We start from the raw sequence: 14,271 nt of genomic DNA, 5'->3' as shown, positions 1-14,271 counted from the left end.
CAGTTATAGTTTTTGCATCTAATTTAGAAGAACAACAAAGTTACATGTTTTAATATTTTCTTTCTTTAAAGCATAAGGCCTTAAAACCTATAATCTATATATAAAGATAACCGTTAGTTAGTGTATATAAAAGTAACCGTCAGTCAGTGTATGTTCATTTCATGTCAGCCTATTTGTCAGTATACGCATACACATATTATTGCGCTAATTTGCTCTACTATTTAGCCAACAACCAAAGGTTGTGCCCTAATTTTATTATAAGATAATTTTTGATCCTTTCACTAATGATATTTTATGTTTTTACGATAGCAGTAGTTTCAATCTTATTGTAGTACGCAATATCCGGTATTGCGTAATAAACATTATTCTATTAGTATTACTTTTTTTTTTCACCATAATATTTTTCTCCTCAGCATTTCTACTTGTAAGTTAAGTTTTTATAGAGTAGAAAAACATTATTCTGAGCTACATAACAGTATCAATAACTGATTTTTTTCAGATAAGATCGAACAACATAATTCTAACGTCGCGATTATACAATGAGAGAATCGGAATAATGATAGATTTAACATCTATTATTATTCCAATTTTATAACTTTTTTTTTGTTTTTACTAACGGAACTTAAAGGTTAACTTCGATTTTAACAAAGTTGGTTTATATAACTTGATAATCAAAAAATTGATTTAAACAAGCATAAAAAAAAAGTTTCAAGTTTGCAAATTTTTTTTCTTAAACAGTTAAGAATTTCAAAAACTAAAGAATGGTTAAACAAGTTTTTCTTCAACGAAGCATCTCCATTTTCCAAACTTTTCTTTGGCGCATTTTGGAACGGAAATCTTGAATTTTTTTCTTTTTACTTCACTATCCAGCTTGGCTAAGGTGTCGTACACAACATTTTTTTCTACCTGTATCCAGTAAAAAAAATTACTAACTGTTAGGTATAAGTATATAAAAGAAGTAAACATTTTAGAAAAAAACTTTTTTTATTTTTTTTTTGTAGTTATTAAATTGCTCCCAGAAGTCCGAAACTCCGATACTAAATATAGCACGATATAATTTATAACACGATACAATACAAAACACAACATAGTACAACATGCAGCTTTGTTAAAAAAAGCAAGATGCCAGATCTTTTTTTAATATACTAGTTTAGGTATCGCTTGTTCTTAACTTGCAGTATCTAAAACAATTTTATGAAAAGCTGCATCTGAGTCGATCTAGAGTAAATTAAGTCTAAAAGGCTTGTTTATATTAGTAAACTTTTTAATGATCATTAACTTATATTTACACAATCAGTTTTACAGCAGCACCGTTTGATGTTTTTTTTTAATTTTGGTGTCATGAGTTTTTTTTTTTAAATGTTATCATCTTTTACTCAAATGTATTCTGAATTCGGAAACCTATATCTTGAGTTAAAACTTGGCTAATTCAAAAGATACTGAATAAAAATTATTTTAGTCAATGTATTTTTTTTATTTTAGTAAGTGCACATTTTTATTTTAGTAAGTGTATTTTTTTAATTTTTAAAACCAATAAAAAATTTTTTATTTCTGTTTCAATTTTAAAAGTTTTCACAATTTTGATAAAAAAAGTTAAATAAAAAAAACTAACTAGTTTTGAGATATTTGATTAATGTCAAATTAACGAGCTTGAGATATATGACCACGAGTTAACGCATTAGTTAAGTTTTTTTAATAATTGGCGCTTGGTTAAATTTATTATTTCTCGTTTCTTGATATTATCTTTTATTTTTTTCTTGGAAATTAATAAAGATAAATAAAAAAAAAACTAATCAAAATTGAAAATTACGTCTTTAGAAATTTATGATGATAACATCAACTAAAGGTAATTGTTTGTAAAAAACCTTTTCTTTGCAGAAGGTTGTTTAAGATAAGCTGCTTATAATTTTATTTTAGTCACGAAATTGTTCGGAGAGTATTGAAGAATATAAAGAAATCTATTTTATGCTACAAGCAAACAAAAAGACCGATAGCGATTTGTGGCTAGTCCAAAATGAAGGTGGTTAATATAAAATTATAAAAACTTTAATTTTGATGTTGTTAATGACTTCTATTATTCAAATGACTGGATTTGGATTCTCTAAACCTGGTCAAGAGTTAAATGAGCGCAAAATCAGAGTCGAAAGTTTTTGTACAGCTTACTATTTTAACAAAAACGTGTAAATAAAATCCACATTTGACCAAATGGAATGAGTTTATACTTAAGCGGTAGATCCCATTTATTTAGGGACATCACTGCAATAAAAAAAATGTATTTTGACTTTATTTAGCCTTATCACATAATGTTAAATCAATCATATATTGGCTGCAAGCGCAAAAGATACCAAAAGCCATGAATCCAGCAAACGTGTTAGAAATTTGTCCTGTTGAAAATATTTACGCAATTTTTTAATAACTACAATAAAAATAATCAACATTTAATAAAAACATAATTATTTTAAATTTTATTTGATTAAAAAAGTTACAATATTCTTTTTTTTTTAAGGAGGTGTCAGCAAATATTTTTCAAAAATATTGTTATTTGAACCACCCTAAAATGTATGTATGTATATAATCACTCCTATTATCCCATTAATATATATATATATATATATATATATATATATATATATATATATATATATATATATATATATATATATATATATATATATATATATATATTTATATATATATGTATACATATATATATATATATATATATATATATATATATATATATATATATATATATATATATATATATATATATATATATATATATATTAATAAAAAACACTTATCTAACTATTTTCTTCAACTATAAGTTTCACCGTTGCTGGATAATCAGGAAGAGTCTGGATTATCAGGAACTCTTCCTGATGATCCATCAATGGTGAAACTTAAATTTGAAGAAAAAAGTTAGAAAAGTGTTTTTTACTAATTTATTATTGCCCTGTTCTTTAAGAACATTGAGCACTCTATTTGTAAAATACACTAACATAATTTACATATATATATATATATATATATATATATATATATATATATATATATATATATATATATATATATATATATACATATATATTTAACTATATATATATATATATATATATATATATATATATATATATATATATATTATATATATATATACAGTGGTGTGAAAAGTATTAAGACCACCAAGAAAAAAAGCTTTTTTTTTAGTTTATACCACTTTTTAGATTCTAAAAAAGTTGCAGCACTACTTTATTTTATTATAAACGTGCTGTGGGTGTGGCTGAGTATTGAAATTATTAATTTTAATTTTAATTTATTAACTTTTATTGTAGAGTTATGTGTTTTAGTAAACATTTGGTATATTTTGCCTTGTGAAATGTAAGTTGCAGACAAGTGAATATGTATGGTTCAAACGAACTATAAGTGATTTTTGTTAGATTATTGCTGTTGTTAGTGATACAGTTTAATATTTTTCTGATTTTAAATATGTGATTTTGATTATTTAAGCATTTTTTTTTGTCAGATTATATTATATTTTCAAAATATGGGTAAAGTTGCTGACCCTAGTCCCAGAAAGCGAGGCAAAGTTGAAGCATTATTAAAGTTGGAAACATTTTCACAACGGGAAATTGCCAAGAGATGTGGACTAAGTAAAACAGCAGTTTTTACCATCAAGAAACGATTGGACTTTGGTTTTACATCCTCTCCAAGACGTTCCACTTCAGGACGAAAACCAGTCATGACGCCACGTGCAAGAAGGGTTCTGCTTGCAAACGTTCGAAAAAACAGAAGAATGACCAGCAAGCAGCTCCAGGGTGTGCTGCAGGAGCACCAGATCAATGTCTCAATAAGTTGTGTTCGGAGATGGCTGATACAAGATGGATTTGTAGCACGTCGACCGCGCAAAAAACCGCTCTTGACCAATGCTCAACAAATGCGACGGCTGCAATGGGCCATGGATCACAAAGATTGGACCACAGAACAATGGAGAAAGGTATTTTACCCTTTACCATTTTTTATATAAGAGCTTACAATCATGTACTTTAAGTTGAAGCAAAATGTAACATATTTTTTCATATAATAATGATGTTTAATATCATTACCCACTAGTGCAATTGTTTTATGTATCGAACATTGTAGCAACGGCTATGTTTATTGCATGAATTCAAAATGAATTGAACATGTAACCAGTGATTACAGGATGTTAATCTAATGTAAGCTCAAGGCTTTTACAGTGTGTTTGTATTTTTAGGTTTGCTTTAGTGACGAGTCTATGTTCGAGATACTCGATGATAAATGTCAGTACGTGCGCCGTCGTTCTGGGGAAGAATTTCATCCGCAATGTCTGGTAAAGACCGTCAAGCATCCTACCTCAGTAATGATATGGTCAATGATAAGTTCCCATGGTGTAGGAGCCCTTAGAATTGTTGAAGGCAGAATGAATCAACATCAATACATCAACATATTAGAGAAAAGCCTTCTACCTCAACTTCCAATTCATTTTCCTGATGGTGATTTCATCTTCCAACAAGACGGTGCACCGTGTCATCGGGCACTCTCTGTTACAAACTTTTTGAATCGTAATAATGTTCCTATCCTACCATGGACTGGTAATTCACCTGATATGAACCCGATAGAAAACTTGTGGATGATAGTCAAAAAGAGAATTGCCGACAGAAAACCAACAACAAAAGTCGCATTGATTGAGGCGCTCATAGAGGTTTGGACACATGATCCAGAAATACAAGACATGTGTCCAAGACTGATTGATGGAATGCCTAAGAGGGTTGAAAAACTTATTGCAGCTAGAGGAGCATCCACAAAATACTGAACTATGCCCATTTTATGACATTGTGTGCGTGTCTTTAAAGGAAATATTCAAAAAATTTACTTTTTCAACAATGGTCTTAATAATTTTCACACCACTGTACATATACATTTAAACTCCAGCAAAGATGCTGGAGTTTAAATATAAAATTTTGAAATGCTATTAATAATATATATATATATATATATATATATATATATATATATATATATATATATATATATATACATATATAAATATAAATTATAAACAGAGACAATTAAGGGATAAGGGGTGTTAATTCCCCCCCTTTCCCCTATGTTTGTTCCCAATATTGCCTTGAAAAAAGATTTTCAAGTTATAGTCGGTTTTTTGACGAATTTAATCGGATATTTTTGTCGGCTAATCGGATATTTGACACAACTAAGTCGGGTGAATTTTGGTTTTATGGACCTTTTTTTTTTTAAAGGAACTATAAATATATATATATATATATATATATATATATATACATATATATATATATATATATATATATATATATATATATATATATATATATATATATATATACATATATATATATATATATATATATATATATATATATATATATATATATATATATATATATATATATATATATATATATATATATATATATATATATATATATATTATTAATAGCATTTCAAAATTTAATATTTAAACTCCAGCATCTTTGCTGGAGTTTAAATATTGCATTTTGAAAAGCTTTTAAGTTAAATTAAGTTTGAATTATTCACAGTCAGAAAGTCAGTTTAGAAAGTTTCCATTTTACAAATATTTTATTCTAGTTATAGTTACTGTAAGAGATTTGTATTTAAGTGGCGCAGTGATTAAATTTTAATCCGAGGTTCAATGCTTGCTCTGTTCATTAAAGTGACATTAATGAGAAAGACAATGGAATTTCTTTCTTTCATCATATTTTAAAGTGTTTTTAGATAAATCTTAAAGCAGTTCTAGTGTAGTGGTATAGCGTTCACTTTATAAACGAGAGGTTCGCAGTTCAATCCCCGCCACGTCCCTGGTAGTACCATACTCAACTTTATTCTGCGCGTAGCGGCCTTGTTTGTCAAGGTTCATTTTTTGGGGTAATAGAGTTGAGAAAAGGTTGTAATCACAACTAAAGTATTCTCCTTGTCTATAGTGGCCTTGATGAGGTGAATTAACGTTAAAAAAAAAAAATGTCATACTAAAACTTTTATTTTCACATTTTTAATTTTTTATCGAAAGAGCTTAGAGGTTGGATATGGGTAAAATGTCGGGTACCTTTTTTTACAAACTCAATTAAATAAATCATTTCTTTTACAATAACAGATTCATGATACAGCTTGATTGTGACCGTGATCGGTTTACAGGTGAAAGTAACAGGTGGGACTAAAAAAATGATTTTTTAAAAATTAAAAATTACTGAAATTTCAAAATGATTGTGACTTCAGAACACACTATTTACACAACGCATTATTAAAAATGCACAGAGTTAACAACTTTAAACATTTTAACCAAATAACTCGTAAGCTAAGAAGAGTGACCGAACAAGTACCCCCTCCTCTTTTTTGTGTGCAGTTTTTGCATTAACAACATATTATATAAAATAGCTTTTAATTGCTTTGTAAACACTATATAACTTTTTACCATAATCTTTGTTTTCATGCACATCTTGAAGTCGAAATAAGCACAGGTTGATTTTAAAGAGTTTCTCTGCGGAAGTACGTTGCTGTAATTCAATATGATTGCCACTAGAATGATCGCAATCATTGTTTGAAAAAAATAAAACAAGTATCACAAAAGTCAAGTTGTTTACCCTAATTTTTTAAAAAGAGATGTTTACAACTTTATGCTTGAGAATTTCGTAGATATACAAAGGAAAGGTTTCTTTATGAGTCATTTATTTACTTTCCGTTTTGAGCTGCTTTTGAAAGTATTTATCTTACTTTATATATATTAAAAATAGTGAAATTAATCTCTCATATCTCAAGTGAAATTAATCGATTGCATTGTTGGTTACTCGTAATAAAAGATGGCAAAGCGGAAATCTCAGAAACGGAAATTTTGTGCATCGATTTTGATAACACTTTTTTTAATAAAAAACGAAAGATGTTCAAGATGTTTTAGTAGAAACGATAAGAAATAAACATAAAATTTTAAAAAGAAATAAAAATTATTATATAAATATTTTTTTTTTTTATGTTTTGTTCTTTTTTGTTTGTTCGTTTTTTTATACAGAATTCTGAGATTTTTTAAATCATTTAAATGAATTAAAAAAAAAAAATGTTGTTTTGCTTTAATATGCAAAGAAAACTAAAACTATGTAACCTACAAACTATGTAAATTCTGGAGACAGCAAAAGAAGCAATCTTAAGGATAATCAGTTAAACGGTATTAAAGTCTCAAACACCTTCATGCTCTCCAAACGCCTCCAAACGCCTTCATCACTCTGGTTAGCCAGAAGTGATATAAAAAAAGTTTTCAAATGAAAACTAAAATTATAATCAAGAAAAAAACTAATTTTAATTATTTACGAACAGCTTTAGTTTCTAACTACAAATAATAAATTTTGGTTCGTTAAGTTCCTTAGGCTCTATTAATATTTAAATTTAATTTTTTTTTTTTTATAATAAAAAGATAAAGTTATACAGACTGCATTAAACAGACTGAAGTTGAATAAACTAAATATGAATAGGGTGAGATTTAGCAACTTTGTGGTGAGATGAAGCACCTTTGTGGTGAGATGAAGCAACTTTTTTCTAATGATGGTAGTTTAGATGTTGGATAAGATATAATTAAGATGAAGTAGGACTCAAACGCAAACAATTTTATTTGCTTTTAAAAACTGAACTTTTTTTCTTTCTAGTTATTAAGGTGCTTGAAGAAGATCTTTTGTTTTCTTGTTACACGGCACCGCAGAAAAGTCAATGTTGCATATATGGCCTAAGCAGCGCTCTAACAACTGCACCACAACTACTTAAGAGCTATAAATGTTTTTGTGCTCAAGGAAGTATGAGTAGAAAGACGTCCTTGGTTTGCTTTGCTACAAAAATATTACTATAAATTAGTAAAGAAATAAATTAAAGTATAAAATATTTTGATCAGCAATAAATTATAATAAAAATAACAGAAATAATTGAAAATGAATAGAAAATATAGAAAAGTTCAAATATTAGTAAAAATAGTGAACGGATAAGATCTAATTTAAGTTAATTAAAAAGAAAAAACTGTTTAATTTTTTTTTTGAATAAAGTTCTCAAGATGTCTGATGGCAACTGAAAAAAAAAAGTGTTCTTTTTTTATTTTTTGTTTTATTTTCTTAACAACATGTCTAAAACATTTCGTATGAATGACTTCGAAGTAGAAGTAGTTGGTAAAATTCTCCTAAAATTCATTGTTTAAACACATTCATTGTTTACAAACACACACGTCTTTTTTGATTAATTTTGCAACATACCTTGCTTTGCATGATTGCCGATTATTTGCTTTGCTCTACGGTTGATAAAATTTAAATTGGCTAAATGTTAGAGTTGTAAATGAATATTGGGACTATCATTTGCTGATAAATATGGATTGCTGCTTTGCCAGGACGGAATTTCTTAAATTACTTAATTTGATTGGCTTATACTCATCGACAGTACAAAACATAGCCTAAAAATCTAATGGAAACAAATATGCTGAGATCCAATAAAGTACAATAAAGTACTTTATTGGACCTCAGCATATTTGCATAGTTGCCACATTTTTTTTTTAAACTTAAGTTTAAAAAAGAATGTTGCAAAATTTTGTTAGTTTTAAAATACAAGACTACAAGTTACAAATTTAAAAAAAAAGGATTCTTCTGGGTAAACAAAGTAGACACTCTAAGTTTCCATGTTAAGTTTTTGAGACGATGAAATAAAATATGACACCTGAAAATAAAATTAAATATTATAAATATAATTAAAACTGATTTAGTTTTATAATTGAAATTGATATGAGAGACTCGCTGAAATATTTACAACTGCACCCATTTAAGGGGTGAGTCTAAGTAAACCTTTGATAAAAACTAAAAACATTTTTAGAAAATAAAATTTTTATTAAAATTTATTTTGCTTGTTTAAATATTTGTTTTATAAAGTTTTTTAAAATAAAGAATGGAAAAAATAAATAAAAAGTTACTTCTAAAGAGCTTTACTTACTCAATCTATGTTTAAAATCCTGAATTTATAAATAACATTTGGAAAACTTTTAGATAAAGGGTAATATTTGAAAAAAATTACAGTTACAATTTTAAAGTTAATCAACTTACAAAGAAAAATAGTTCTGCTAATAAAAAAGTGTTGTTTTTGAATTAATTCAAATTAGTGATTTTTTTGTTTAATTTTGTCTAGTTGGCCTTAAAACTAGAGGTGTATAGATGGTGTAATAGAGGTTTATTAGAACTGGAGGTTTAAACTAAGATTCTCCTCAGTTCACAAGTTGTAAAAACGTATGACAAATCACTCAGTTTACCCATTTAATACTAAAAACTAATTTTTTAAACCATCACTCTCAAGTTTTAAATTTAAATCTTTGTTTACCTTTCGATTTGAAATTGTTGGAGATAAGGAGTATTTGAAATTTCAACCTTTTGAAACAGAAGTTGAATTTTTCCTTTTTAAATGTTATGGAGCTACTTATGTTAATATAGCAAAATACATACATACATATAAATATATATATATATATATATATATATATATATATATATATATATATATATATATATATATATATATATATATATATATATATATATATATATGTATATATATATATATATATCTATATATATATATATACATATAAATATATATATATATATATATATATATATATATATATATATATATGTGTGTGTATATATATATATGAACCCCTACAAGCCCTCATATGACAGGTTTCTCTAATCCTCTTGGTTTCTCAAACCTTTTGACTACAGGTAAAACTCAAATAAAATAAAACTTCAATCCGAAAAAAACAAAAAACAAAGCAGCATGATTTTTTTAATTATGCGAAATAAGATGTTTTTAAAATGTTTTTAAAACAATATAAAACAATTATTTTAAGTATAATACAATCATATTTAAATATTATTATTATAATTTGAATGTATATAACATAAATCTAGCTTATATTTATACATATATTATATGTTTATTATGTTTTTACTAGTATTACAAAAAGAAGAAAAGAATTTACTAATTGCATATATTTAACCTATATATGCATCATATCTTCCGCAGATATATAACTTTTTTAGTTATAAGATAATAAAGACGTATTTTTAAAAGTTGCTATAATTTATTATTTGTCAATAATTTCCTGGTATTACAAGGTAAGAAACAAAAAGTTAGTTTAGATAATTCATAAAGAGTTATAAAAAATTGATGACTTAACCATAAAAATTTGTTTAAAAAGCATGACTTGTGTTTATGATGCTAAATCAACAAACCTCCTCAAAAATATTACATGTTGAAAGTTCAAATGCCTCCACCTGGTAAAACTGATCAAACAACTATTACGCCACCCACGATAACATTTGTATAAATTCTAACATCTCTAATCTATTTTATCCTCTAACGTTGCGTTAATTGTGAAAAGAGCAAGGTATTAACATATCAAAGCGTGCAAAAAAGGTAATGTTTATAAAACTTAAATACAATGACTTAAAAATTTAAGCATACAAAATAATGCAGCTGTAACGCTTAAAACATAGAATAATATTTTACAGTTAACAATAATGATTTTTATAGTTATTATTTTCATTACTGTTAAGAACATATATATGAAATATGAACACACTGTTAAAAGAAGCACTGTATGTAATAAGAACACATTGTTAAAAACATACCGCATGAAATAACAACAAACTGTAAAGAATACACTCCAAGAAATAAGCGTACCCTGTATGAAATAAGCGCACACTGTATGAAATAAGAATACACTGTATGAAATATGAACACATTGCATGAAATAAGAGCACCATGTATGAAACAGTACTTTAACTAGATACAGGTTCGTCCTTAGGCCCCCTAAGAGAGACTAGAGGGCAGATCATTTCTACGAAAACTTAATTCCAACAAGACCATGACTAAAAAATACTATTGACCATTAGTTGAAAACAAAACAATAAAACACACAACGTAACGTTACAACACACAAAATAATAAATGTAAATAAAATTATATTTTGCACAACAAAAACTTATATTAAGTAATTTTAGTTATGTAATTTTTGTGATACTCTTTTATTAAATAAGTAAAATAATAGATCTTCAGATTAAAATTCGATAATCTTAAGATTAGTTTTGTTAGGTAATTAAAAAATTTCTATGGATATAGTTTCTATGCGTATAGTGGAAAGTCATGAGTAAAGCAGCAGCCATACCATTATTTAATATAAAATAAAATGTCTATCATCTTCTTCGTTTTCTTATACTTCTTGCTTTTTTTTTTTTCTTAAAAATTTCTTTTGACTCTTATGATTGCTACTCAAGGTTTTTGTTAAAGATAAGTGAGTGTTAGAGAGCGTCTGATGACATTTAATTTCCATCAAAATAATAGTAGTTGACCGCTCTGGTTTTATCAACGCTGCTTTTTTAAAATACTTTTTGTTTTAAAAACGTCGTTCATTACTTAAAGTTTTTAAATATATCAGTGTATTAGAGGCACTAATTAACCCAGTGACAAGATGCATAAAGCACATATTAGACGTATTAATACGTTTTCACTCGTATTAAACGTATTAACACGTACTATTACGTTATTTAGTTGTCTTAAACGCATCTTTTGCCCACTAGGAAGAAAGTCCAGTCATAACAGTAATTTATTTTTTATATACGTTTTAAACTTTTGCTATAACTTGTTTTTAGATGATATTCGCTGTTGTTGTTTTGGGTCTTCTCTCACAAACCATTGCTTTTCCTCAAAATGATTTTCAACAAGTAGTAAGTTTATATTAATTGTAATGACTATCGAAAGAGTTCTAGGAGGACATTTTCTATCTTTACATAAAAGCTATTTGTTAAAAGTTTCATTTAAAGTAACAAAATATATTTTGCAACATCTTAGGATAGTGTTAACTTTCAAGCAGCTACTGGATCTCTGATCAATCTTGTCGAGACTGCGGATAAAGAAGTAGCTGATATTATGGTCAAAATGGCTGAGAAAACAGCTGATCTTTACAAAGAGTTTATACCCTTGTTGACCCATGGCGACATTACTTTAAACAAAGGAATAACAAAGGAAAAGTTTCAAGAAATTTTAAATCGTATGACACCTTTTCAAATTACTCTTTTAAACTGATAATGTTCACTAAGTGCAATATTTATATTATCAGGAAAAAAAAAACATTTATGAGACAGTATAGGTTTTACATTCATATAATTCATGTTTTTATATTTATTTATTTCATAATTACTACCTTTTTTTTTTTTTTTTTTTTTTTTACCATTAAGTAAGAAAGCTAATTTAAGTTTTTTTCTGGACAAAAAAAAAGGTTTGCGCAACGAATGTTTACACTTCACTTTTTAGAATTAATGAAAACGTTAAAGAATCTAGAAAGTTTACAAGTAACAGGCACCATTGATTTTGTTGAACTTGCAAAGAAAGTACAAGAAGGTTTCACAAAAGCCATTACTATTCCATTCGCTTATTCCGATGGTAAGTAAACCCATTGCAATTCCATTTGCTTATTCCGATCGTAAGTAAACACAATACAACTCCATTCCTTATTCTAATGGTAAGTAAAATTTAAGCTTAGAGAAACAACAAAAACGTTTGCTGATTTTTAAGCAGTCAATATTTTTAGGATCTTGGGAAGATACAAAGAACCTAATTATTGATGCATTTAAGAATGCCAATGCAATAGTTAGAATCACTGTCGTTCAAGTTCTTGACCGTTTCCACAATCGCATTGATCTGCTCGCTGAAAAACTTGAAGAGTTGATTAACATGTTACCAGTTAATGGAGACCGTGAGTTGTTGAATTAAAAAAATATTCAGAAAAATATTTTTTCAAAAATAAATTAATTAAAAAAAAATTCCTATTTATTAAAATAATGCAAGAAAAGTAGGTTGACATAAAATATTGAATTGCAATAATTTTTACTCAAATATACTTTTCATGTGTAACACATTACAAGATTGTTTACGCTTACTTTTAGTGTGGAAAAACATTCGAAACAAAGTTCATAACTTAGTTGACAAACTAAAGAATAAAATTACACCAGCTGCTATTAGTAAAATTGAGTCAGCAGAAAAAGTTGCAGAGCTTGATTTTACTTCAGCCATTATGGAATTGAAAGACGATCAACCAATTGTTAAAAGAGCAATTTCTGATAGTAAGAAAACCTAATTGTATATGTTTTACTAATGAAAAATAAAAAGTGTTATTTTAAGAAAACAGCAGGATAGTGTGTATTTTTATAAAAAATTTAAGGCAAAACATTTTATCTGTTTATTAGTTTGGGCCAAAGTACAATCAGCTGTTGGCAAATTAGGTGTTGCAATCAAAGATGCCACAATGAAAGTTATCGAACAAAGCAAACCACAAGTAATTGATGCTCTTCAAAACCTGAAACGAATTGTTATTGATGCCGCAAAAAACATTGTCATTGAAGTAAACGGAGCTATTGTGAAAGTCATTGTTGGACAACTAACTGGTTTATCAGATTAATGTCGCATGAAATAAATAGTTGAAAAACTTGTATTATGAGTTGAAAAAAAGTTGAAAAACTTGTATTATGAAAAAAATTTTATTGCAAACAAAAAAATCAAAAAAAAAAAGATTGTTTCTTTATCTTTCCCAATTCCAATTTTGAAAAAGCAGCAATAAGTAAAAATGTTGATTTATTAAAGGATTTGCCAGAACTTTCTACATGTTAAGTGCCAAAAGTTTGGGTGTAAAATGCCTAAATAATGCCATTCTGCCCTGAAAAATGCCAAATTATGAAAGCTATATATTCATGTTTTATTTCGAAGTTTTATAGAATTAGGTAAGATTTTATAGCCGTTTTATCAATTTTTAAATCTACTAAGTTAGAAAAAAGTGTTATCTCATTAGGGGCTCTCCATAAATTACGTCACGGTTTTGTGACGAGTCATACGGGACTTGTAACTTAAGTGTGAAGATGTTGATACAAGAGGGGGAAGAGGGGCAAAAACGGTTTAAAACTGTGTAACGTAATTTACGAATAACCGCCTCAGTGGGCATGCGTTGTCCGAAGGACGTCCGCCAGACGTCTTACCGACGTCTGGACATCCTCCGGACGACGCATGCCCACTAGATATTGTAACAACGGGGAGTCGCAAAAAGAAAAAAGGTCCTTTGATTCCCCAATTTACCGACTGAAGGTGCAAAAAGGACTCAATTTGCCAACTCCAAAAATTCATTGATTGAATTTTTGT

The 14,271-nt window shown here is 27.3% G+C and overlaps 1 protein-coding gene and 1 long non-coding RNA gene across 3 annotated transcripts; one reads left to right on the top strand and one right to left on the bottom strand.

Annotated features, from left to right (window-relative positions):
* Positions 1-706: 706 nt before the first annotated feature.
* Positions 707-6,816, bottom strand: LOC124805914 (uncharacterized). The gene is made up of 2 exons (XR_010643491.1): positions 6,488-6,816; positions 707-906 (listed from the first exon to the last, which is right to left on the bottom strand). It is a non-coding gene; the product is annotated as an uncharacterized LOC124805914 (long non-coding RNA).
* A 3,570-nt stretch (positions 6,817-10,386) lies between these two features.
* LOC100206767 (uncharacterized) lies at positions 10,387-13,547 on the top strand. 2 transcript variants are annotated; one of them, XM_065818160.1, is made up of 7 exons: positions 10,387-10,500; positions 11,736-11,807; positions 11,935-12,133; positions 12,397-12,525; positions 12,674-12,838; positions 13,029-13,205; positions 13,329-13,547. In XM_065818160.1, exons 2-7 carry the CDS (start codon positions 11,736-11,738, stop codon positions 13,538-13,540), a joined length of 954 nt encoding a protein of 317 aa, XP_065674232.1. In that variant the 5' UTR covers positions 10,387-10,500; the 3' UTR covers positions 13,541-13,547. The 2 variants fall into 2 exon arrangements, with proteins under 2 accessions (XP_065674232.1, XP_065674231.1); XM_065818159.1 differs by having other exon boundaries at positions 11,736-11,810.
* The last annotated feature ends 724 nt before the right edge of the window (positions 13,548-14,271 follow it).

The sequence above is a fragment of the Hydra vulgaris genome, chromosome 14, assembly GCF_038396675.1.
Source record: "Hydra vulgaris chromosome 14, alternate assembly HydraT2T_AEP".
NCBI classification, from domain to species: Eukaryota; Metazoa; Cnidaria; class Hydrozoa; order Anthoathecata; family Hydridae; genus Hydra; species Hydra vulgaris.
This window is presented reverse-complemented; position numbering and strand designations above follow the sequence as displayed.